The sequence below is a fragment of the Antechinus flavipes genome, chromosome 1, assembly GCF_016432865.1.
Source record: "Antechinus flavipes isolate AdamAnt ecotype Samford, QLD, Australia chromosome 1, AdamAnt_v2, whole genome shotgun sequence".
Lineage (NCBI taxonomy): Eukaryota > Metazoa > Chordata > Mammalia > Dasyuromorphia > Dasyuridae > Antechinus > Antechinus flavipes.
This window is the reverse complement of record NC_067398.1, coordinates 48,140,106-48,166,506: the sequence shown is the minus strand read 5'-3', so window position 1 is coordinate 48,166,506 and position 26,401 is coordinate 48,140,106. Positions and strand designations below refer to the sequence as shown.

The following is a 26,401-nucleotide window of genomic DNA, read 5'->3' as shown; positions in this document are numbered from 1 at the left end:
AAGAAGTACGAAAAAATCTTCTGGCCTTGTTTCTGCTGATTCCAGCAAGGTGACTTCTATACCTTCTATTCCCTGATTCTTCTTTCCCTCTGGGAACTTGGTCTTAGGAAAGGGGAAGATTTAGGAAAGACTTCAACACTATATTTTATGTTATTGGTTTTCTATCATTGGCATCCCCATCCATCAGGTGGAGTCCTGAGATGGGCATTGGTGAGATGAACAATTGGTGACGAGAGCACGTTTAAAATTTGGCAAAGTACTTTGCCTTCATTATCACTTGACCATCCTACATGTGCTGTGAGATAATAGAGGTAATATTCTCCCCATTTTGCAGATGCGGAAACTAAAGCTCAGAAAGATTCAATCTTTGCCTATGGCTACAGAGTGTCAGAGATGGCATTTAAATCCCTCTTGATTTCTGGATAAGTGCTTTTCCTACTGCATCCTATCGCCTCTCTGATGATCATGTCTGGGATCCTGAACAGTAACCCTCAAAGGGGGGTATACATACCCCAAGGAGCACATAGGACAATCCATTGGGGTATAGAAAAGATCTATTAATAACTCTAATTTTAAAATACAAGAATTATCTAATGTACAGGGGAGCATTGAGGACTGCCAGGTTAACTTTCTTTGTATCACCAATATTTAGCATTGTGCCTGGAATGAATGCTTCATCAGTAACTTGTCATTGGTAACTGGCAGTTACCATGGACTAATGAAAATGGGAAGAGTTGACTATGGTACCTTTATTTTTCATTAGCTTTCAACACATTTTGAGGAGTGTCATAACCCTGATTAAATGGACTTAGGGAACATATCATCTGGTTTTAACTAAACTAGCCCTCACAAAATGAACAAGTAGTTTTTAAAGATCTGGAAAGAGAACTGTAGATTGAGGATAACATTAATAATGTCAGCTCAAGAAGAAACATGAACAAGAGAAAGGCAAAGCTGACTCTTCTATTTGTACAAGCTCTCCCTCAGACACATTCAGTGGTATCAGCAATGATCATTTCAAGAAATCCACACCCTTAATTCATAATTATCAAGATTATCTGAAATCTAAATTTGCCTCCATTATCATTAATGAACCAAAAGTGCTTAAGTAAAATTGTGCCTTCTGATATTAGCTGATGGCAGAATAAAGTCATCAAAAATAATAAGACATTTAAACAAAAAGCTTTTGTTTTGTAAAACAATGTGTTACCTATAAAAATCTTTTATATTTTCACTCATAAAAAAGTGAGAAACAGAATTTTTCAACCTTTAAAAAAAATCTTCCAAACAAAGAGTTTCAGTGGGTTTTGAAACCAATGTTAAAAATATACAAATGCTACACCATCCAATTAGTTTTGTAAGAACAACTGATTGACATCAAGGGAGATGGAAATTTACTAGCTGGATTTCAAGAGAAACCTTTGTATAAATTGGTGGATAGGACTTTGAAGAATGAGTATTATGATTTAGTAAGATCAGCCAGTGATGCATTTTCATTTAGATCTATGCATCTTTGTGAGATGTCTTTTTTTAGCTATGACAGCCATTAAACTAAGTATTGAAATAAATTGAACTTAGAAAGCAGACCTTTGAATTGCTGTAGCACAAGGTATTAAAGCAAGGTTTTCAAAAATAATGAAGCATATTTCATCACATCCTTCTTAGTTAAATATATTCTTAGTGTGAGCACAAAGGTTTTAGGTACTGTCAATAAATGAAATTTTATTTTAAAATATTATTTATTTTACCATCTCATTTTTCATTTTTTTTATTTTAAGTGTTTTATAATGTACATATATATAATTTACAAACTCAAGATATTCATAGTTGATATTTGCTCAGATATTTTACTCTCAGTTTAATTCTGTGAAATAAAAAGAATTTAGAGATAATTGCTCTAGAAATAATTAAAACTAGAAATTATTGCATCACTTTATAAGGGACAATATAGTACATCTGTTTCTATTGTCTGTCAGATATTTAATCAAGTGGTTTGTTGGTTTAAATTGGATGTTCCTTTTCTGTAGTATTACAAAATTAGACCAACAAATACTATAGATGATCCATGCATTAGTAGTAAAGGAGATTTAGTTAGAAAAGTCAGAATTAAGTGTTCTGATGAGTTAATGAGAGAGGAAAGCAACCTTGAGGTTTCAAATCTAGGAATGAGCAGGGAAATTGAAAGCTTACTGTTCATAATCTGACTTCCACCAACTTTTTCATCCATGTGTCATATTTTCCTCATGTATTATACATTTCAGCCAAAATGTCTTCCTTCTTTAAAATACCTTACGTTTACTTATTCTTCTTACATGTTGTATGTTCAAATAGAATGGAAGCCTGATGAAAACAGGAACTGTTTTCTCTTGTAGCCTCCAAACTCAGTATGCTGTGTGGTTCATAAAAAGAATTTTTAAAAAAGAATTTTAAAAAAATAAAAAAATTTTTAAAAAGAATTTTAAAAAAGAATTTGGAGCTGAATGGCATTCTGGGAGGCATTACAGCAGCTCTTTGAGGCTTTCCTTTCTAGGGAACAATAATATTTGCACTCCTTACTTCTTAAGGTTGTTATGAGGAAAGTATATTGCAAATCTTGACATATAAATGTTCACCTTCTCTGCAAATTAAGGAGTTTGGTGTTAGAGATTTTAATCTTAGAGAGACTTGCCTGAAACATCTAGAAATTAAATGATATGGCCTGAGTCACATAGCTAGTATGGGTCAGGGATAACACTTGAACCCATATCTCTCCTCACTCTATCATATTTACTATTACTATTACCACTACCATCACTATTACTACTATTACTACTAATACTGCTGCTGCTGCTGCTGCTGCTACTGCTGCTGCCTACTACTACTACTACTACTACTACTACTACTCCTCCTCCTACTACTACTGCTACTGCCACCACCACCATCACTACTATTACTATTTCCCTAAAGAAAAAAATAAGATGGGCAAAAATAAATTTTGGGGCCAGTCATTTTTGGTGGAAAGAATCTTGCATAGCAAGTAAGAAACCTTCTATCTAGTCCCAGTTATGCTAACTCTTTGTGAACTTATCTTCTTTGGACCTCATTTTCTTCCTTAGTAAGATTAGGGTCTTGGTCTAAATCAGAGGTTCTTAATTTGTGTGTATGTGTGTCATAGACCCCTTTGTCAGCCTGGTAAAGCCTCTAGATGGACTCTTATTTAAAATAACGTTTTTAAAGAATTAATGGAAATGCTAAATAGAGTTAAATGGAAAATAAAGATGTAATTTTTTTCTTCATCCATATTCATGTACCACCTAATATCTACCCATAGACCCTTTATGGGTGGTATCCTCAAACTCTGTGTTAAGAATCCCTAGTCCAGCTCATGAAGTGCTCTTTAAGATTCCTTCCAGCTCAGAAAAAAAGGAAAGAAATACTTAAATTCTAGATCTCTGCATTATGGACATTTTCTATCCTACGAATATTTAAGTGGCTTCAAGACTTGTCTTTTCCAGCCATTTCTTTGTCCAGTGTCCCGACCCTGCCTTTCAGACTGGAGGCTTTATGACCATGTCATGCAGGGGAAAAATGGATGGGTTTCTTGGATATGGGTCTTGTCATGTGTAATGGGGCTAATGTGAAATGTGTCACTTGGGCCCAGTAAGGGCAGTGGCGAATTGGACGGCTGTTTTGTTCATTCACAACATCGATAAGCCAAGCCACAGGAACCTGATCAAAGAGGGAGAATTGGGTGGGGGGGAAGGGAAAGTAGAGATGAAAACAAACCCTGAGAAGAAGAGAGGGTACTGCCCCTACTTTCTTGCCAAAGAAAATGGTGGTAGTCTGGGGGAGAAATTGGTGGGGATAAAAGAAGAGGAGGAAGGAAAAGGATTTTGGGGTTAGAATTTGTCTTCGTGTGGTCAAATGTGATCATTGTCCTAGGGATAGTTAATGTAGCTTCAATTCTGTTCAGAATATTAAGTGATTTACACAAAAAATGATATGTGTGTCTGGCCTAGGATAATGGAATCCTAGATTTAGGAGCTGGAAGGGTCCTCAAAGGTCTTCAGAGAAGCAACTTGGCTTAATAGAAAAAGAAAACTTGGATTCAAATTCTGTATACTGTCAGTGTGACCAGGGGATAATCATTTAATTAAGCTTTCTGGTCTTCCGGTTCCTTGCCTGGAAAATAGGAATCATAAATTTGGGTTAATTCCTAAACCACCAGATTTTTGTGAGGCTCAAATGAAACAGCATGTGTGAGGTGCTATTTGGATATCAGCTATTATCTAGCCCATTCTCCTCCTTTTTCAGATGGGCAAATTAAGGACCAAGATTACAAAGGTAGCAAGTACAGGCCCATGCTAGGCAGAAAGTAATATAGTCATAGGAATCTTTGAACCAGATGTGCTACTTACTACAGGGTGACTTTGGGCTTCATTATCATTAGCTGTAGAATGAGAGATTGAGGCTATGTCATAAATGACATAGAGGCAGCAAGATGGTATAGTGATTAGATGGCTAGATTGAGAATCCACAAGACCTGAATTCAAATCTTGCCTCAGATGCTTATTAGCTGTGTGATCTTGGGCACATCATTGAATTTCCCAACCTCAGTTTTCTCATGTATCAAATGGGTATAAAAATGCCTATCTGACTTGATTGTTATAAAGATAAAACGAGTGCAAACAGATGCAAAGTAATTATCATTATTACCTCATTTGATAATTTGTTTCACTCTCTTAGGGGCTGAATTTCCTTATCTATAAAATGAGGGACCCTGTAGGTCCCTTCCAATATAAGGAGGAGCCAGTTTGTTGAAATCTTCTCTGAACTTTAGATCTGAAATAAAATTGGCTTAGTCTGTTATAATTCCTCCGTTATATTGATGAGGAGACCTGGGGTTAAGTGACTTAGTGATGGTTATGTGGTGAGCTATTAGCAGACTGGAGCTAGGACCCAAGTCTTCTACCTCCCAACTTAGCATTTATTCTGTTATATTATATATATTGCTAATAAACATGAGATATTTTTTCCCTTTGCAGTAATAGGACCCAAGACAGGAAATATGAGCTGACCTGAAAGTCCCATATTGTTAAAAGGACAGAGAGATTTATATTGGGGTAATAAGTGCTAGGAATGAGCTCAAGTGTAAAGGATTGGACTTCAGCCTAACTGTTGAAATTTGGTAGAACAGGGGAGGCGAGGGGTGGGGAGGATGTTTATGTTGAAGAAATCTCAACCTTCCTTCTTTCTTTTGGCTCACCACCAATGGTATGCATGGTAGTCGTGCTAACATAATACTGCAAGCACTGCTTATGCAGCAATCCTATTTTATGTTAAGGACAAAGCAGCATAATCAATATATGACATATGCACATCATTTTATTACCTACCATAAATTTGTTGGCTGAAAACCAGACCATTAAGCAGAATTCAAATGCGAGTCATTGACCAGATCCCAAATTGCAAGTAATGACCTTTTCCTGAGGACTTTTCTGTAAGTTTGTTTGACTTGGCATTCATCTATAGTTTTTTTCCCCCCTTCTCTTTCCCTAGAATTAAAAGGTATGGTGGAGTAGTAGATTGAGGGCTGCTGAGACTTGGAGTCAGAAATACCCGCTTCTCTTAGCGCCTCTGAAACATACTGGCTATGTGACCTTTGATCTGGTATTTAATATCTCAGTGCTTCAGGCAGCTTTCTAGGAACTCATCTACTGAATCACAGAAGTGGTGATTTGTGTTGGTGAAGGATGTTCCCACACCAGGAAATCCCTAGGCTGCTGCTGAAATCACCAATCTTTCCTAGCCTGTTTCCTGATTCTTATCAAGATTACTTCCCACCTCCCACCCCCTCCAAAATCAGAGACTTTTAAAAATTATATCTTTGAATAGACAATGTAAAGCAGCCCTGTGGATAAGGAAGGAGTTCTTGAGCATTTAGCAAAACTAGATTCCATAGAGTTACATAGGATCCACCGAGAATAGAATCGATGTAGCTGTTGTTTTTGGAAAACTCTTGAAGACTTTTTTTAAAGGTGTGTATGGAGTTAGAGTGGAAATTGGGCCTGGAAATTTGATCTATATTGGCTTAGTTTCAATTTTTCTGAAGATAAGTGAACAAATTGTCTAAAAATTCAGCCAACAGTGGCCAAGAAGAGATATTGGATAGTAATACACATGGTATCCAGAAGAGTAAATCATTTAGCCTGTTGTAATTTCTTTCTATCACAATGTCAAGTCTTTTTGATAGATAGAAGCTATTGACATAATATATTTGGACTTCCCTGAAGCTAGTGACCCCATTTCACGTGACATTCTTATCAATAGGTCAGAGAAATTCAGTCTGAGTCATATTACTGTCAGTCATTCTCAAAGAGCATCAGTCACTCTTATAACTGGTGGGTGCTAATGAGGTCAAGGCTGTGGGTTGATTCCCATCCAGGCTAGTTAACTTTACATGAAGAAAAACTCTTATTTCACAATTCCAGGCTGTCTAATCCCAGCCAGATCTCCAGCAGATGTGTGCCTTTGGCAACGATGGGGATGGGGTAAGAGAATGTGGTTGACTCAGAGCAGTCCATCTTTGTTAATGGTAAAATCAGCTAAAGTCTCTATTCTGCTGATAGGATGATCAATAGCATCCTAGAATTATAAAAGTTCTGAGTCATTATTTGTGGCTTTTCCCCTAAGGGTTATAGAATCCCATTAAGGATTCAAGGTCAGTCATGCTAGTTAATAGAATCAGGACTTGAAACCAGACCTCTTGACTCTTGGTCTAATGGTCTCTGTTGTGCTGGAAATGGCATAACAACAGTCCAGCAACCTCAGGGGAGATGCTGACTTAAAGGCATGTGGAGATTTTAGTGGTTGTAAGTAATCTTGTCCTTGACAATGGATACATTTGAGCTTGGACTCATAAACCTGTATACAAGGTACAGTGAATCAGAATAGCTAATTTTCTTCTGGGCCTATTATTTCATTGGTGTGGGGAAACTTTTTCTGTGAAAGTTCCCTTTATCTATATAGATCAGCAACATTTCTGTAATTTATACTTTTAGAAAATTGCCTTGGACCCTCAGAGGTCAAGCAGCTTACCCACAGTCCCCCAGCCAGTATTATGAAAGCTAGTACTTAAACCTGAGCCCAAGCCAACCCTCTGTCTATCATAGCACATTCTTTTCTTAGAGATACTATAGGAAGCATCAACAAGGCAAAGAGTCCTGTGGAGAAGGGAGGAAGGTTGATTGGAAATCCTGACTTTTTCCTACGTCTTTTTGTGATTTCTCTGCTATTTTGCTTTGAAAATAAGTCCAAAAGGATCTTTTTCAGTTTGATTACTATTTCCATCTCACATTACTGTGACTATACCTTTGATTAGTTGCTAGTTTCCTGTAGGCTAAATTATGATATTGCTAAAGATTGTTATTATATATCATAATAATATTGTAAGCTATTTCTCCTTTCTTCTCTCCCTCTTTCTTCTCTCCCTCTCTCCCTTCCTTCCCTCCTTCTCTCCTTCCTGCCTCCCTCTCTCCTTTTCTCCCTTCCTTCCTTCCTTCTGATGCCTTCCTTTCTTTCCTGATAGGAAAAATTTCTTATCAATTTTGAATCTTGAAGTCCATTGGATCTTTTTGGATTTCCACCATTCAAATAATCCTTTGCTTAGCTCCAGAACTGAAAGCTACTCCTTGCTAAATTGGTGAATACTGGATATGCTGTGCTGGAGTTAGTTTATCTGCAACTCGAATTGACATAGCAGCAGTAACCTTAAGACATAGATTTCTCTAGTGCTACTCTTGTCTTTTCTGTAATCTCTTTAATAACTTCTTCATCAGTTCTTTGTAGGTCTGGGTCATCTGCATTCATAATTTCTTGGGAACCAGGTCAATGTACTTGCTATAAATGACTTTGTCCTTTGATTGTCCCTGTCGAGCAATTGTATTGTACTTAATTTTTTCTTCTGCATTCACTTAAATGGCCAGAGCACTGAACATTCTCTTCTTTCTTCTTATATGCAATGGGTATTGGACCCACATACATTTCTGGAAAGATACCTCCATCTCCAAAATCCTTTAACAAATGAGGCATCCAATCTTTCTGATACCCATGAGGGGGAAGGGTCTCTTCTTGATGAGATCAATGCAGTCTGCCTGATCTCTATGATCAGGCCCTTTCCTTATCTTCAAGCTGGTCCTGAGAAATTAGAGCAGGTAAGATGATCATCACCATCTTTTTCCATTGCTCTCCTTCCTTTCCCTTCCCTCCCTCCCCTTTTCCTTCCTCCCTTCCTCCCTCCCTCCTTCCCTATCTCCCTCCCTCTCTTCCTCACTCTTTTCCTTCCTTCCTTCCTTCCTTCCTTCCTTCCTTCCTTCCTTCCTTCCTTCCTTCCTTCCTTCCTTCCTTCCTTCCTTCCTTCCTTCCTTCCTCCCTCTCTCCCTCCCTCCCTCTTTCCCTCCCTTCCTTGCTTCCTTCCATCCATCATTTCCTCTCTATCTCTATCATTCTTTCTTTTTCCCTACCCCTTTCCCCATGCATCTATGACACTCAAGGCACTTTGGTGTCAGTTAATTTAATTCACACTAAAGTCCAAGGGTTCTTCTAACTGTGGAATACAGCATAGGGCAATGCTTAATTCAAAGAAAGGAATGATGAAAATCCAGGCATCAAGAACAGTGGAGGTACTTCCTTTGCACAGGGCAGTCACCTCCCATTTGTGCCATGTGGTCAGCCATCTCCCATCCTTCCTGGCTTCCTCAGTATGATTGTTCCATGCCCCACCCAGTTATTGCTGTTATCCCCTTGAACCATGGACACTAAGGCTTTCTTGGGGTGGGAAGTGGGGAGCAAGCCTGTGGTTAATTCTACTTTTGCCACACCCTCTGCATGGGCCCTTACTAAAATTCTCATTGGTCTCTGCTCCTTTAAAGTCAAAATGAGGAACATCACTGAGCATGCTCTTTCTCTCAGTTTCTCACAACTTTGAAAACTTTCAGTGCAAGAAAAAAGAAATTAATCTGGAGTTCTAAAGTTGGGTTAATATGACTCTACATAGAATTTATGATTAGAAAGAACAAAAATGTGATTTATCCTTCCATCTCGTTATCTTCAAACTTAGCAGCGTATAAACTAACAGCCACAAAACACTAGGGGTATGATGGTATCTCTTTCTTTCCCTTCTTAAGAACTTAGCATATGCTGTCTTCACAGCTAGTAAGCAAGCTCCTGGAGCGAGTGGAATATGTTGTAGCTCTTGCTGCATGCTTAGTATGTGCCCTGTACGTAGGATCCAAGATTCTCCTTGACCATCTCTTCTAGAAACCCTTCCTCTTGGACCCCTCTGTGGTGGTAGCCCTTCTCAAAATCCTTTTCTTGTTGTTTTTAAAATTCACAATAAAAGATAATGCTAAATATCAAAAGTTAATGAAAATAATGATGCAATTTCTGTCTCATCTACATTTATTGCCCCCCTGAAAGAAGATTACTTGGAGGGGGTATCTGTGGGACCCACAATAAGAACTCCTGGTCTAGTCTGATACCTTCACTGATGTATGTCATGTGTCCAAACAACACCGTGAAGGAGGCAGGGCTGATGCTACAATTTTTTTTTTTTAAAATGATAAAGAGAGATTAATCAACAGAGCCTGGCACTTTTAAACATAGTAGCTACTGAATAAATGTTTGTTGAATGAATGAAAGAATAAACGAATGAATGAAATAGCAGTCACCTAGGTAGTCGTTTAACAGCTTTGAATGGAGATTGCTACCTGAACTGGAGAAACATTCAGAAGTGTCTTGTGGCTGTGGGTGTAGGGGTGGTTGGGAAAAGCAAGAGGAGTGTCTTTAGCCATCAGACCCAGCTGGAAATTTAGTATTAATGAATTCTGATCTCTTCCCCATTTAAATGCATCTAGCCCTTCAGGGACCATTGGGCAGCAAAGCCTCAAATATCAATCTAGCAATGAAATTGATCATACTTTAACTCTGCATCCCTAGAAGCGGGATGAGTGTCAGCCTGTAACTCTCTCTCTCTGGAAGGAGTGTGGGCAACCCCTTGCCTAGCTTCCTGATGCTCCAGAATCGATGCTGTTTGGACAGGGCTCCTAATTGCAGTGGTCTTGGTGCTGTGGGGAATTCCTCTCCCAACCTTTGTCCTCAGAGACTTGATACCCAGCTAAGCAGGGGGCAGTGAGGGTTTGAAGTGCTGGGTTATCTGCTTCCTGATCACTGTGGGAAGTGCGGAATCACTCTTTATCCCAGCCCTAAATCCATGGATTAGCCCACAGCTCACTTCTTAGAATATGGGGAATAATATTTATAAAAAGCACTTAGCACAATGCCCGGCACTATATAAATACTCATTCTCTCTCTCCTCTGACTCTTTCCTTTTAGCAGTAGGAAAGTTTCTCATTTCTTTTATCTATCATCCTCACCCTCATTGTAGTACTTTTTATATAACAAGATTATTATTTAATATTTAGAAGAATTGTATATATTTAACCTATATTGGATTACTTGCCATCTAGGGGAGTGGGGAGATGGGGAGGGAGAAAAACATGGAACACAAAGTTTTGCAAGGGTGAATGTTAAAAACTATCTTTGCATATATTTTGAAAAATACAAAGCTATTATTGTAAAAAATATTATTATTTTAAAAACAGTCATATTATATATTGTACTGAGGTCCTTGGTGGGAAGAGGAGGGGAATTTCAGGCAGTTCATTTGACTTCTCAGCATCCAAAGGAAAGCTGGAATGGAAGAGTCGTTTGACCTCTGAGCACCTCAGTTTCTTCATGAGTAAAATGAAAAAAAAATGGGACTAAATCACTCACAAAGGTCTCCTCAGCTCTAGAGCTACAATCCTCTGACTCTGTGGAAGGTGAAATAGTTAATCAGATGAGAACCAGTGGGGAGAGTGATGAGCCCTTTACATGGTGAAATTGTGGGAGATCATCAGATGAGGCAGTCAGGAGACTTGGCTGTGCCAGTCACTAGAGTGCAACAGGATGCAAGCCGCTAAAACTCTCGTGCTCTCAGTTTCCTCATCTAGAAAATGAATATTGGGTTGGCTGATCGCTTAGGACTTTCCAGCCAGCTCTCAGTGCATGAGCTTTTGCCAAGTCCCTTCCCAGCTCTTAAATCTATGATCTTATTATCTGTAAGACTTCTTCCAGCTTTAACATTCAGTGACTGGGTTTTGAAATGAAAGTTGGTTAAAAGGGGAATGAAAAAACAACAGCAACCAGAGGTAGTGAGCATAGCGCTAGATCCAACATAGGTGTTTAATAAATGTCTGTTAATTGCTTATGGTGCATCTGGCTTCATCTTTTACATGTCATGTTATTCTTTGGCAGAGAAAGAGAGAAAAACGGAGAGGAAGAAAGAGACAATAAAAGGGGAGAGGGGGGAGGGATAGAGAAAGGGAGGGAAGGAAAGACAGAATAAAGGAGAAACAGAGATTCAGACAGAGGAGGGGAGGAAAGAGAATAAAGGGGGAGAGAAGATAGAGAGAATGGAGGGGAGGAAAGAGAATAAAGGAGAGAGAGAGACAGAGAGGGAAAGAGAGGAGAGAGAGAGAAGGGAAAAAGAGAGAGAGAGAGAAAGAGAGAGAGAGAGAGAGAGAGAGAGAGAGAGAGAGAGAGAGAGAGAGAGAGAGAGAGAGAGAGAGATGGGTGGGGAGAGGGAGAATGATGCCCTGCGGTTGAGCTCAGCTTTGCAAACCTGTTTGCTGTCAGTTCCTGCAAAAAGAAAAGACAGGAACTGGAACAGAATTGATTAAGCTCCCAACTCGCCCGATGCTATGAGCTCTGAGATGTGGCTTGGACTCCCAGAGGAGCTGGGGTGGGGGAGGGGGGCAGGTGGGAGGAAGGGAGGGGAGAGAGGGGGAGATTTTTGGCCAACCCCGGCTGCCTCTCCATGGGAGCTGGGGCGAGTGGCCTCCAGCTGAAAGGAAGCCTGTGGAGGGCGGGGGAGGGGGTTGGGAGGGAGCCCCCCGAAAGCTTTCATCGGCTCCCCGTTGCTAGAGAAACGGCTTCTTTTGTCTGTGTATGCTTGGAGCAGCTGCTGCTTTCAGAGCTGGGGCCCTTCTCACGGAGGGGAGATTGTGTGCAGTCAATGCGGGGGAAGGAGGCCAGGGCCAGAGTGGGCCCCCAGTGAAAAGGCCAGTGGGAACACAGGCTATTCACCCTGCTCTGGATGGGAGGCCGGGCTGCTGAGAGGGAGGGGGCCTCTGGAGCCCTTCCCGCTGGGTCTCTGATGAAATTAGCAGCCTGCCCTGGGAGCAAGTCCTGGCTCCCACCCTGCTGCCTTGGGCCTTTCCTCCTTCCTTCCTCCCTCCTCATCGCCCCATTTGGATCCTTTCTTTTGTCCTTCCTTGGGCTTTCTGTCTCTATGGCCGGAGGATGGGAGGGATGGAAGGGGGCAGGGCAGAAAGAGGAAAGCAAATTAAGGAAAATCTGCTTATTGCTGGGTTCCAAGACTGAAGTGCAGGTGGCAGTGGTAAATCACACCCAAGTTAGGGGTTTGGATTTGGGGAAAGCTGTAGCTGGAAAGCACTGGCTTGTAGGATCACATAGAGCCAGAGATGATTTTAAATGTCATCTAATCCAAACCTCTAATACAGGTGTGGAAACTGAGTCCAGAGAAGTTAAATAATTTGCATAGCGGTATTATTTTTTTTGGGGGGGGAGGCATTATTATCTAATACTTGTTATGTGTAGGACTGGAATAAAGAGATAGGTGGTGCAAACTGTGTAAAGATCTCTATATCCTATCTTGGGTGGCTGAAATGCCATCGAACCCTTAAAGAGCCTGAATTGGTTTAAAAAATGCAAAAGTGGTCTACATAGCTGATAGGTTAAGTCAATATGAGCCATTCTTGTCTTTGCTGGGTTTTAGTTGATCAGATTAGCTTCTGGAGAAGGGCTTTGAGGGAACAGAACATGGGATAGTTTTAATGGGGAGAAAACTGGCCAAGGTGGTGGCTGGGGTTCCATCTTGGAGAAGTAGTATGGTTCCTTGGATGAAACTTTAGATTTGGAATCAGGAAAATCTATGTTCCATTTTGCTTCAACTTCTTATCCTCTGAATGACTGAGCAAATCACTTATCCTTTTCCTGCCTCAGTTTCCCCATCTGTAAAAAAGGGATCAATAACATGTCAGCAAGCATTCATGTTACTATGGTGAACCCAGTTCTACCAGGACCCGAGCTCCTTCCTGGGGTATGTTTAATCCAATAGGCAGAGACTAGGAACTTAGGAAATGGCCAACTTTTCCAGGTTCATTTGCTGAGCCTTGACAACAGCTTAATTGGTTCAATATAGAGTGGACGGCTTCCCCAGCCTTGTCTAACATTCCCAGGACCAAGTTAACGAACAGAAGTCTGTGGGACTCGGGATCCAAGGCCTGGTGGAGAACGCTTGACTTCCATTGGGAGGTGGAGGGGTATTCTGAGAGAGTGAAGAAGTAAAAGAGGTAAGACTAGACATTTGGTTGCCCAGAGCAGAGTCTGAACATGTGCCTGTTCCTGTGTGAAGTTTGTCCATTAATTGCATCCTGGTAGGCCTAGGTGGGAGAGCTTAATTGGGAGGGACATTGGAGGTTCCCTAGTCCAATCCTTTCTTTTTATATATCTATTTTCTTTTTATTTCCCCCCCAATCCTTTCTTTTACTAGATTAGGGAACTGAGGCTCAGGAAAGGGAATGATTTTGGAATCGGTTAGTCACTTGGACTCTAAATACATTAATTACTGGACCAGTGTTAAGTAGGAGGGAGGTCTGTATTAAGATCAAATGAGATAATTAGGTAATCATCAGTTATTAAGTGCCTACTATGCTCTGTATTATATATTATATAGAACTGCTGGCAATGCAAAGAAAGATAAAAGACAGCCCTTTTCTGGAGAGACTCAAGGACTAATTAGGAATATTGCAGCTTGAAAGTGTTAGAGCACGGCTAGTTGTGAGCATAATGATGGTGGTGATGGTGATGATAATGATGATCACAACAGTGTTAGACCAGAGCTAACAGGGAGGAATCAGAATAAAATCTATTTTTCATTCAATTTACCTTCTCTTCCACTCCCTACCCCCATTTATATGGGAACAAGATAATGGAAGTCCGGTTTAATAGCAACTCATGTTGCTATTACCCATGGAGACCTGGGATTTTCTTTATGAATCAATATATGAACATAATGCAAACCACTAATGGGATGAAATGGGTAAAAAAGCTCTTGTAACCTTAGGTGCTCTAGTAGAAACTGAATATTCAGGTCACAAAAGGTGACAGAAGCATTGCCTTTGATGTAATGTCAATCAGTAATCTGCATTAATTAAGTACTTACTGTCTTCCTGGAGATGTGCTAAATACTGTGTATTTGGATTCCAGATCTCAGTGTTAGTTTCAATCTATCTCAATTTTGTTTGTACCTAGTTGTTCTCATATTATCTCCCCCATTAGATTAGGAGCTGACTGTTCTTGCCATTCTTTGTATCCCCAGCCCTTGGCACAGTGCTCGTCACATAGTGGGTACTCAATAAATATTTAATACTTGATTGATTAAATTTATAATCCAAATACATGTGAAGATAGTTTTCAATATCCATCTTTGCAAAGCCTTGTGTTCCAAATTTTTCTCCCTTTCTCCTCTCTCCCTTCCCCAAAGCAGCAAGCAATCCAATATAGATTAAAAGTGCAATTTTCTAAACATCTTTCCATATTGGTCATACTGCACAAGAAAAATCAGATCAAAAGAGGGAAAAAACATGAGAAAGGAAAAAAAAAACACAAGCAAGCAAACAAACAACAATTAAAAGGTGAAAATACTATGCTTTGCTCCATATTCAATCCCTAGATGTTTTGGCTCTTTCCATCCCAAGTCAATTAGAACTGGCCTTGAATTACCTCATTGTTGAAAAGAGCAGCTTCCACCATAGTTGATCATCATATGATCTTATTGTTGCTGATAGTGTTGCGATGTTTTTTCGTTTCTACTCACTTCACTTAGCATCAATTCATGGCAGTCTCTCCAGGCTTTTCTGAAATCAGCCTGCTCATCATTTCTTATAGAACAATAATATTCTACTACCTTCATATACCATAACTTATTCAGCCATTCCCCAACTGATGGGCACCCACTCAGTTTCTAGTTCTAAAGGACATTTTTAAAAGATATTTTTTAATAAGCATCCATATATTTTAGTGGCAGAAAATTCTGCTTTCTGCCCGTGTTGGCATTTATTTTGTAATAAGTCAAGTTGCCCATGTTACAGTTAAGATTCAAGGCCGTCAGTGGATACTAACATTTATACAAGGCAATTTAAAATCTTATCTAGTATTCACAAAGCCTTGTCCCCTCTGTATTTGTTTCATATTTGCTTCTAAGCTCCTGGAGCTTAGGAGTGGCTATACTATGGAAATCTTGGGATCTGTCCCATAGCCTGAGCACTATCCTCAATTTGATGACAGAAGCAGCAGCAGCAGCAGCAGTGATGGTGGTGGTAGTGGGAATATTAATAATGATGATGATGATGATGATGATAACTGGCATTTAATTGGTTCATTGGTGTGAAGACTTGTGATACTTATATCAGGGAAGACTTTGCCTGATATTCTAGAAATTCAAAGCATCACTTTATTTTCAAATGGACCTTTAATTAGGATTTTTTTTTAGGCTCTCTGCAAAGCACCACAAACCACGCCTGGGGCAAGAAGAACAAAAATGACCTCCCTTGGGAACAGAGATTGGAGCATCACCATGTGTTGGGGAGCTAGAAAGCTAGGACACTGGCAAAAGACTAAGGAATGGGAGAAAGGAGAAATCTTATTCTTGCTACTCAGATAATGAGCTTTGTTTGTGGGCTGCTATGACAAATTCTGTCAGGGCTCTCTAAATTTGATACCCTGTGGCTAAGCCCTGATTACTGAATTCTCCTTATAGCATTGGTTCAACAAATATTTATGCAGGGTCTTGTATGGGCTCAGTCTTGTGCAAAGCGTTGGAGATGGATGGAAAAATAATGCACAATATCTGGTCTTAGGGGCAGATGCTTTGAGGATTTTAAGAGGGATTTGGATAAATGCATCCGGAGGGAGTAAACAGAGTAATATAGGACCAGGAAAACATGTCATATGAAGAATGGTGGAAGTAATGGGGAAGCCTGGAAAAGAGAAGACCTTTTTTTTTTAGGGTAGGAATGAAATATCTAAAGTATTAAAACTCCTTAAGGAAGCTAGCTATATTTATGTGTAAGCAACAGTGCCTAGTGCCCCCTAATGTTAGTCTAACGCCCCTCTTTATTCCTTTGCTGCAGAAATTCGGACTCAGTTGGCCGAGCAGTTTAAATGTCTGGAACAGCAGTCAGAATCGAGGCTGCAGCTGCTGCAGGACCTCCAGGAGTTCTTCCGAAGGAAGGCAGAAATTGAACTGGAATATTCCCGCAGCCTGGAAAAACTGGCCGAGCGTTTCTCCTCCAAGATCCGCAGCTCCCGAGAACATCAGTTCAAGTAAGCCGAGATGGAGGCCTCTGACCTTGTGGTCAAGTTGATTTTCCTTGGAAGCACTGGGGCTCTCTGCCTTTCTGGGTGGCCTCAGGCGGGTAAAAATAAGAACTCACTTATATCTTTGGGATGGCACTTGTTGTTACCTCAGTTTATTTTTCTTTAAAGTCGATGGGTTGGACTAGACATGACTACTAATGTTACTATTGCTAGTAACTCTCATTTAGATAGTACTTTATTTAAAAAGTTTTTATTTATATCTTTTTTAGCATCATTATAATTTTCTCCAGTATCCCTCTCCCTCTCAGAAAGCCATCTCATATAACATAGTTTTTTTATTATAAAAGGGAAAAAATCAGCATAACTGATCAGTTCATCAATGGAATCTGAAAATATGGGCAATGTAAAATCACATCTGTGGGCCTTTACCTTTCTAGCATCACCATCACATTAATGTACCACAGTTCAGTTGTTCTAAATCAGTGGATATCGACTTTGTTTTCAGTTTTTCGCTATTTCAAAAAATGATGCTATGAATATTTCAGTGAATGAGGGGCCTTTTTTTTTCTTATGGCTTTCCTGAGGGTCTAGTATTGGATCTGTGGTCACACTTAAACATGTTTTTTTGCAGAGCAAACAAGTTGAGAGAGATAGCATAGTATGCCGGCTAGGACATTAAACTCGGAACCAGGAAGAATTGGGTTTAATTCAGTCTCAGACATTTACTAGTTGTGTGACTTTGGGTCAACCATTTAACCCCTGTATACTTCAGTTTCCTTATTTGTAAAATGAAAGGATTGGATCAGATGGGTTCTAAGGTCCCTTTAGAGCTAAATCTATGGTTCTGTCATCCTATGAAATGATTGGACTAGATGAGTTCTAAGGTCACTTTAGATCTAAATCAATGATTCTGTTATCCTATGAAAGGATTGGACCAGATGGGTTCTAAAGTCTCTTTAGATCTAAATCGATGGTTCTATCATTCTATGAAAGGATTGGACTAGATGAGTTCTAAGGTCACTTTAGATCTAAATCGATAGTTCTATTATTCTATGAAAGGATTGGACTAGATAGGTTCTAAGGTCCCTTTAGAGCTAAATCTATGGTTCTGTCATCCTATGAAAGGATTGGACTGGATAGGTTCTAAGGTCTCTTTAGATCTAAATCTATGGTTCTATCATTCTATGAAAGGATTGGACTAGATGGGTTCTAAGGTCCCTTTAGAGCTAAATTTACGGTTCTGTCATTCAATGAGGTAGATTAATCAGAGGTAAGTGACTTACTAATAATCACATAATTAGTAAGTTTTACAGATAGGACTGATAAAAACAGAATAACTTAAGAGGTACAGTGGAGAGAGTTCCAGATCTGGTATCAGGGACACCTAATTTTGATTGCATTTAACCTTGGACACTTAACTGTGTGAGATTGGGAAAGTAATTTTACCCTCTGTGTGCCTCAGTTTCCCCATCTTTAAAATAGGGATAATAAAAACACCTACTTCCTAAGGTTATTTTGAGATAAAATAAGCTTATATTAGTGAAGTGCTTTGCCAACCTTAAAGCACTTTAGAAATTCTAGCTGTTATTTTTATCATATATTTTTAGAGCTATATCATTAAGAATTGGTTCTTAAAGACCTCCAAAAAGAGGCTCAGAGATATTCCATTTGAATGTAAGCTTTTTGCCAGGAGGGATTGTTTCATTCTTTACATGGTATTCCCAGTGCCCAGCACAGTGCCTGGCACATAGTAATTGCCTAATGAATGCTTGTTGATTGATTCCACCTCTTTTCAGGAGGGACCATCTCCTCCTTTCTCCATCTTGGCTGCGAATAAATTATTTTGCTTCAGTCTCTGGCCTGGGTGCTGAGCTTCTGTTGCTTCCTCCTCCACTTAGCTCCATCTGGTTTGGGCACCAAACTTGGCAGGTTTTGAGAACTGTAAGGAGCAAAGCCTTTTGGCTTCTGCCCCCTCCCCACCCCTACATGTGTAGGCAGGACACTGCTAACCACACTCTTACTGTATTTATCCTTGGAGTTCCTCACTGTAATTACTCTCCCCCTTTTAATTCTTTCTCTCCTCCAATCACCCTGCTCAGAGGAAATTCTTCTTCCCTCTTCCTCTCTCCATTGACCAGCCCTGAACCACAGGGTCAAAGTGGCTTCCCTCCTCCCACCCCCATCCCCTCAAAAGAGATTTAAGCCATTGCATTGTCTATGTCTCATCCTCTGGTCTGGTCTCATTCTGCCCCCAGGAAAGGGCTGCTTTCTCCTCTGCTTGCCTTAGAGTGTTTTAGACTTAATTCACACCTGGATTTCTAATGTTCTCATTTAATATTGAATTGTCTTTCCAGCTAAAACCTTCAACTCTGTATTCCTCTTATCTTTCCCACAGTGTGTTTAAGTCACTTAAACAAGCATTTTGAAAGACTGACTATGTGAGAGATACTGGGCTAGGTGTTGGGGACAAAAAGGCAAAAATAAAGCATTTTCTTCCCGAGTAGTCTGTGCAGTAGATAGGACAGGAGAATTGTCAGCTAGGCAGTATAGCCCACAGAATGATGGATTTGGACCCAGACAAGTCACTTAACCTTGCCTCTGGGACTCAGTTTACTCATCTGTAAAAGGGGTATTCTAATCACATTTATCTCCTGGGGTTACTATGGAGATAAGATGAGATTATATGTTTAAAGTGTTTTACAAACCCTAAAGTGCTATGTAAATGTTAGCTATTATTATTATTATTATTAATGGGAAATTAATATATAAGGATGAAAAATAATTATTAAGTGAGCCTCTGGTCTAAGTGCTTTTCAAATATTATCTCATATTCTTATAACAACCCTGACAGGTAGATAGATATTATTATTGTCCTCATTTTACAGATGAAGAAACCGAGGCAGACAGAGAATAAGTGAAATTGTTCAAGGTCACACAGCTAGTGAGAATCTGAGACCATATTTGTATTAGTTCTTCCTGATTCCAACTCCAATACTAGTTGCCTTCAAAGTTAAGGAAGGAAATCTAAGATAATAATAATTACCCAGCTTACCTCGAAGACTCCAGATAAATTATATTTTTACCTCCTGAACGAAGTCACAGATGTCATTATTGACCTCTCTTAGTGACATTTGGAAGACTGTAGGGAATGGGAGAATCCCCACAAGATTGGAGGATAAACATCTCCATATTCAAAAAAGGGAAGAGAATAGAGTGTGCAAACCGATGAGTCAATAAGCTTAATTTCAATTCCTCAGAAAACGGTAGAACAGATCTTTAAAGAATTGGCTGATGAATGTCTAGGAAGGGAAGTGGTGGTTACAGAAGGCTAGTCTGGCTTCATCAAGAACAGGTCATGCCAGACTAACTTCATTTCCATTTCTGGCTGCTTGCTTGGAGAAGGGGAATGCTGTGATTTTAGTTTATTTACATTTTAGTAAAGCTTTGGACAAAATATCTCATCCTATTCTTATGGAGAAGATGAGGAGTTACATTTTAATGGATTGAAAATGGATTGGATGAAGAGAACATTGTATACAGTAACAACAGGATTATGTGATAATCAACTGTGATGGACTTGGCTCTTTTCAGCAATGAAGTGATTCAAGGCAATTCCAATAGACCTGTGATGGAAAGAGCCTGAATGTGAATCAAAGTGTAATATTTTTACCTTTTTGTAGTTGTTTGTTTACTTTTTTAAAATTTTGATTTAATTTTTCTCATACAAATATTGAAATATATGGAATATATGGAAATCTATTTAGAAGAATATTTAACCTATATCAGATTTCTTGCTGTCTTGAGGATGAGGAAGGGGAGGAAAGAGGGAGAAAAATTTGGGACACAAGGTTTTGCCAAGGTGAATGTTCATAGCTATTTTCCCATGTGATTGGAAAAATAAAATGCTATTAAAAATGAAAAAAAAAAAAAAAAGAAAATATATTGGATCCAAAGAGTCATTGTCTCATTGCAAGAGGTATTGAGCTGAGTATTCCTGGAAGTTTATGCTGGTCCTGAGCTATTTAATATTTTTATCAGTGACTTGGATAAAAACACAGATGGCATAATCATCACCTTTGCAGAGTATATTGGGAGGGAATATCTGACCCATTGGAAGAGTCAGGCTCTGAAGAGATCTTGAATAGGAAGAGTGTTGGGTTAGAACCAATAAGATGAACATCACTGGTGATAAATGTAAAGACTTACAAGTTGGTCCAAAAAACTCCAACCTTAGAAGATGCTTAGCCTGGAAATGCAAAGATTCTGGGAGCACATTTGAAAGAACTATCAAGTGGAAGAAGGCCCCAGAAACCTTTGGCTCCCAGAGGGCATTAAGGGGAGCAATGGATGGAAGCAGATTCAGTTTTCATGTTAGGAAGACTTTTCTAATTAGAACCAAAAGCAGAATGAACTAGCAGCCGAGTGGTGCAGTGGTTAGAGCACCAGCCCTGAAATCAGGAAGACCTGAGTTCAAATCTGATCTCAGACACTTAGCACTTCCTGATTGTGTGATCCTGGGCAAGTCACTTAACCCCAATTGCCTCCTCAGGGAAAAAAAAGGTCAAAAGCTCTTGACTTCATTTTAGAAACTGAACCAAAGAAGTAGCTTTGAAATCTTTCCCACTTCTATGCATGCATCCTCCCCCTCCTTTCTAGTTTAGTTTTTCTTTGGAGCTGTTGGTCTCCGGGGCCATCCTGATTTTAGAAGGGATTATCTCCAGAGCCAGCATCCCCCCAGGCCTTCTCCATCATTAGGGGCCTGGGTGAAAATAAGAAGGAGGGAGGTGGAGAAAGAGGCTTGGCCATTTTCCCACTTTGTAATAAATAAAACTTTATTCCTCATCCAGCAATTTAGGTATCTTTTTGAATAGGGAGGGAGAAGAGGATGAAGAAAGAAGTAGGGAAGTTGCTGAGTGGGAGCAGGACTGGGGGTGGGAGAAAGGGAGAATAAGAGGGTCCCCAGCCCATCCTGCAGCCATTAATGAGCCCAGCTAGCTCCTTGTGGGTTCATTAGTTTTGGTCGCCAGATGGAACGGGAGCAGCATCTGGCAGATGGGCAAAATGGGCTCTGTGACATCCTGTGAATGTCTAATTAGAAGTCCGTTCCAGGCATGTACAGCCAGAGAAGGCCCACTGCATGATGCTAATTCAGAGGCAGGGCCCAGAGGACGAGGGCTGTTCAGTCAGGAGTCCAACGTGAGCCTGCCTTTGGATGCCAACTGCCTTTTTAATCTTGAGGGTGGAGAATGCGTGGGTAGATGTCTGATTTGCTGGTGATCAGCCCATAGGTGACCACTCCCTCCACTGAACTCCTTTCTCTGCTGAACTTCTTATTATTTTTCTATTTTTCATATATACACGATCCTGGGATTTTGATCACATTAGTTAGTTTAGCTATTCCTGTGATGTGTCCTGCTTCTGACTACTGTGTCAGACCTTGACAAAGGTCATTGGTCATGTTTCTCTGTATTCTCCACTTGGCAGCTCCTGAAAAATGATTTTGAATTTTAGAGTGAAAAAGGACCTTCAAAAATCATGCTGTCCAAGTATCCTTGTGATACAGATGAGAAAACTGATCCCCACAGAAGAGAAGTTGCTCATTCAAGGTCACAGCTGTTCATAGCAGAGCTGAGACCAGAACCCAAAATCTGATGTCCAGGTTTGGGGGCTTTCTGTTTTAGCACACTGCTTCCCATTTGGAAAAAATAAAAATAGTAGTCTACACTTTTTGTACATTTGGTTCTCACAATGACCTGGTGAGGCAGGTAGGATAAATATTGATATCTTCATTGTAGAGATGAGTAGACTGAAAAAAGGAAAAGAGGGAAGTAGGAAGGATAAAAATAAAGAGGAACTAAGAAAGGGGGATGAAATGAAGAAGGGGGGAAAAGGGAGGAGGGATGGAATGAAGGAAGAAAGGAGGGAAATAAAAGAAGAAGGGAAAAGAAAGGAGGGATGAAATGAAGAAAGAAAGAAGGGGAAATGAAGGAAGAGGGAAAAGAAAGGAGGGATGAAATGAAGGAAGAAAAAAGGAAAATGAAGGAAGAAGAAAAAAGGAAGGAAGGATGGAATGAAGGAAGAAAGGGAAATGAAAGAAGAGGGAAAAGAAAGGAGTGGTGGCATGAAGGAAGAAAAAGGGGAAGTAAAAGAAGGATAAAAGGAAGGAGGGATGAAATAAGGAAAAAAGGGAAAAGAAGGACAAGGGAAAAGCAAGGAGGTTTGGAATAAAGTAATGAAGAAGGGAAATAAAGGATGGAATGAGGTAAGGAGGATAGAATGAAGGAGGGAGGGAAAGAAGGAAAAAAGGAAAGGATTGAGGTAAGGAAGGAAAGGAGGGAGGGAAGAAATGTGATTTAGTTATTCTACTAAGCTTGACTGAAGAGATCGATTAAGGGTTTTTGATTCTTAAGGAATATATTCTACAGATCAGGCTGATGCTCAGGATGGCAGAATAGTCATTGGTGCCATGTTGATGTCCAGGATGGCAGGCCACAGTTGCTCTCCCTATCTTCACTTTTATTCTGCCTTGGAGCTGGAGAAAAAAGAAAGGAAAATGTAAATATCTCTATAGCTCATAGGATAATTCCCAGATATCTACTAGGCTAAAATCACCATAGATGCAAGTACATTGTCAAGTGAAATAATAATTAATATCTGGTATTTATATAGTGATTTAAGGTTTACAGGTGCTGTCTCATTTGGAAGGGCCAGGTTATTCTTTAACTTGGAAAGAAAGGATCTTAAATAAACTTAGGCAATGAATGTAGTATCTCAAGTGTGAATTGTGATTGCTAGAAGGTTAGCTGTAGTCAGAAAGATCTGGGTCCAAGTCTCCCCTTTATGGACTAGGTCCAAGTCTCTCCTGTGTGACCCCAGGCTGGCCCGTCTCCCCTGTGTGACTCCAGGATAGTTGCTTAATGTTTCAGTACTCTAGGCAACTTTTCAAAAATTATAATTTTCACTGGTGGAGGAAGTTTCCACACCAGAGTTCTTTACACCAATAAAGTCACATATCTGGATTAAACCCTACAACATCATTGCAGGGTTTTATATTATCACATTCTTTTCAAACCACTTTCAATGCTGTCATCTTTCTTGACCCTCACAGCATTTGTGGTGAGGATGTCTCCTAAAATCTGCTCTTTTCTATATGTACTTGTTTATTTACACATTATCTTCCCTGTTAGAATATAAGCTTCCTGAGGGCAGGAATAATTTTTGCTGCCTTTTCTAGCTCTAACTCTACAATCCTAGAATCCCACCTCCAAATCTTGCTAGTCACTCTGCTGTGGAGCTTCTCCCAATCAGGGATCCTTGACATCCCCTCACTCTTTTGGAGCTCAAGACAATAAGCTTCATTTCTTTCACTGGACTCTGTCTTCCTCAGAATCACAAGTTTCAAACTTGGAAGAAATCTCAGGGTCCCCTCTAGACCAGCTAGAGCTTATCATTCTTAATGAACGGCCATCCAATCTTTACTCCAAGACATCAGGAGGGAGGGAAGCCCCTACTTAACAGACTGAGGCACTCTGTTCCCCTTTGGAATAGGAAATTTTCCTTTCCATCAAGTCTCAGTCTGCATCTTTGCCATCTGTACTTGGAGTTCTGCCTTCTGGGGCCAAGCAGAAAAAAGTTTGACCCTTCTTCAATGTGGCACTTCCTTCAGATATTTGAGGAACTCAAGTTGCCACTGAGTCTTCCCTTCTCCATGCTATACATCTTCAATTCTTACAGCTGATCCTAATAACATGAACTCGTGGTCCATCGTCATCTTAGAGTCCTCCATCGGGATCCTTTCCAATTTGTGAATTTTCTTTCTAAAATACAGCAGCCAGAACTGAACACGATCCCCAGTCTTTGGCCCTGATGGCCAGAGCTAAGCATAGTATATAGGACTAAGTATAGTGAGACTCTCAAATCCTTATTACTGGGTACTCTGTTTCTTTTGGTACAACCCAAGTTTCATAATTCAGTCTTTTTTTTGGTGGATAAAACACATGTAGGATTGCATACCTCTCTGCACCACGAGCTGGCTCATTCCTGTGGTTCCAGGTCATAGGTTAGAGTGACCAGAGGCTCAGGGCCTCCTTCTCCCTACAGTACTTCAGCAGGTCACTCCTGGTTCGTGCCCAGTTGTTCTTTGCTGCCTACAATTTGTGAGCCCTTTAGGCACCAGGCCACTTACTCATGTGCCACAAAGCTTTTAAAAAGCAAGAACATTGTTTTTATTGCTTTGGGAGAGGGGGAGCAAGCAGAGGACTGCCCAGTGAATTGATTTTGTAGACTGATAAAGTTTATAGTCTTCCTTAAGGCTGTTCTAGATCTCCACATATTGGAATAACATCCATTGACATTTTCAAAGCAAGGCTTAACTGAGCTTGCATTTACTTACCTTAAACAGATTTTAGTTTGACTTGGGAATTAAATTCCCTACAATGAAAGTTGCCGGAATCAGGGAAATATATAAAAAATGTAGGTTTCCCTTTGGACAGGGGTCTACTAATAACTGTCTCTCCAAGGGGAAAGAGAGAGGGATACATATAGATATGGGACATACTTTTATTTTATTTTTTATTTTTATTTTTAGGACATATTTTTAAGTCTAATCTTCAGTATTAACATTCATAACTTTCTTTAGTCTAAAGATAGTCAACAAATCAGCAAACCAAGCCATAAACTTGCTGATTTCTGTAATGTCCACATTGAAAATTTAACAGTGGAGAACCAACTCCAATATATCCTTGTTTATAGGCCAGCAGGTACGTCCCGTTATTCTCCTAGGTAAATCTTACCCTGGATGTCAGTGTGTTATCATCTGAACTGCCCAGATTATTTATCCAAATAGATTTATTGAGTTAAGTAGTAAATCACTGGAAATATTGAGATCACAAGTATTTAATAAAACCTGAATATGTTCTAGGCCTAAAGATACAGAGAAAGGCAAAGCTCTGATCCTGCCCTCAAGAAGTTCCCAATCTAATGGGGAAACAGAACTCAAACAACTATGTACCAACACTGAATATGCAGGATAAATTGAAGATAACAACAGTTGGGAAAGCATCAGCATTAGGAGGATCAGGAAGAGCTTCTTGTAGAAGCTGGAATTTCAGATGGGACTCAAAGAAAGCCAAGGCAGCTGGGATACAGAAAGTGGGGAGAATTCCAGGTGTGGAAAACATATTATGCAGGTGCACAGTTGGAAGCTGGAGTGCCAGACACAAGGAATAAATAGCCAGAAGGCAGTGCTCTTGGATCACAGGGTATCATGGAGTTGAGATTGGATAAAATAGGCTGGAAAGGTTGAAAGGGGTCAGGTTAGAAATGGCCCAGCAGAGTTTTTCATATTTTATCCGGATGTAATAGGGAGCCACTGGGGTTTATTGAGTGAGTATGAGTGTATTGGACGGAGGAGACCAGGAAGGATGATGATAGGGCAGATCTGAGCTTTAGCTGAGCACAGGTGGTTCAGCCATCTGGCAGAAATGCTCTCAGAGGGAATTTCTGCCTTGCATGGGAGGCTATCCTGAATTGCTTCCTTAGTATTTTAGGTTCTATATCTGGCTCCACAGTTGCAGCCAAAACTTCTAGGTGGGGAAGTTTCTGATGGAGTAGATTTCTCCTGTTGTCCCCTTCTTCCCCCCTGCCCATTGCTAGCTTTTTCCTTTTTGCTTCCTGTGTTAACTAGTAATTACACTAACCAGTGGTTAGTGCATTCTTTGGAAGAATTCTGAGGCTAAACAATGTGTTATCAAGATAGCCCCATGGCCGGAATGTACTTCCTCTTCCACCCTGTCTCTTAGAATACCCAATTTCCTTCAGAACTTTGGCTCACCAGGGTTCTACCTTCTACATGAATCCTTTTCTGATCCTCCAACTATTAATGTCCTTTCTACCAATGATCTCATATTTATTTATTACT

General features: G+C 40.0%; 1 protein-coding gene across 4 annotated transcripts in view; it reads left to right on the top strand.

Moving 5' to 3' along the window:
• The window catches only part of SRGAP3 (SLIT-ROBO Rho GTPase activating protein 3), a 278,275-nt gene that overhangs the window by 106,557 nt on the left and 145,317 nt on the right, over positions 1-26,401 (top strand). For all 4 annotated transcript variants that reach the window (XM_051981475.1, XM_051981466.1, XM_051981457.1 and 1 more), the window contains exon 2: positions 16,296-16,488. In XM_051981475.1, coding sequence (XP_051837435.1) covers positions 16,296-16,488 — 193 coding nt within the window. The remainder of the gene's footprint in view (positions 1-16,295; positions 16,489-26,401) is intronic.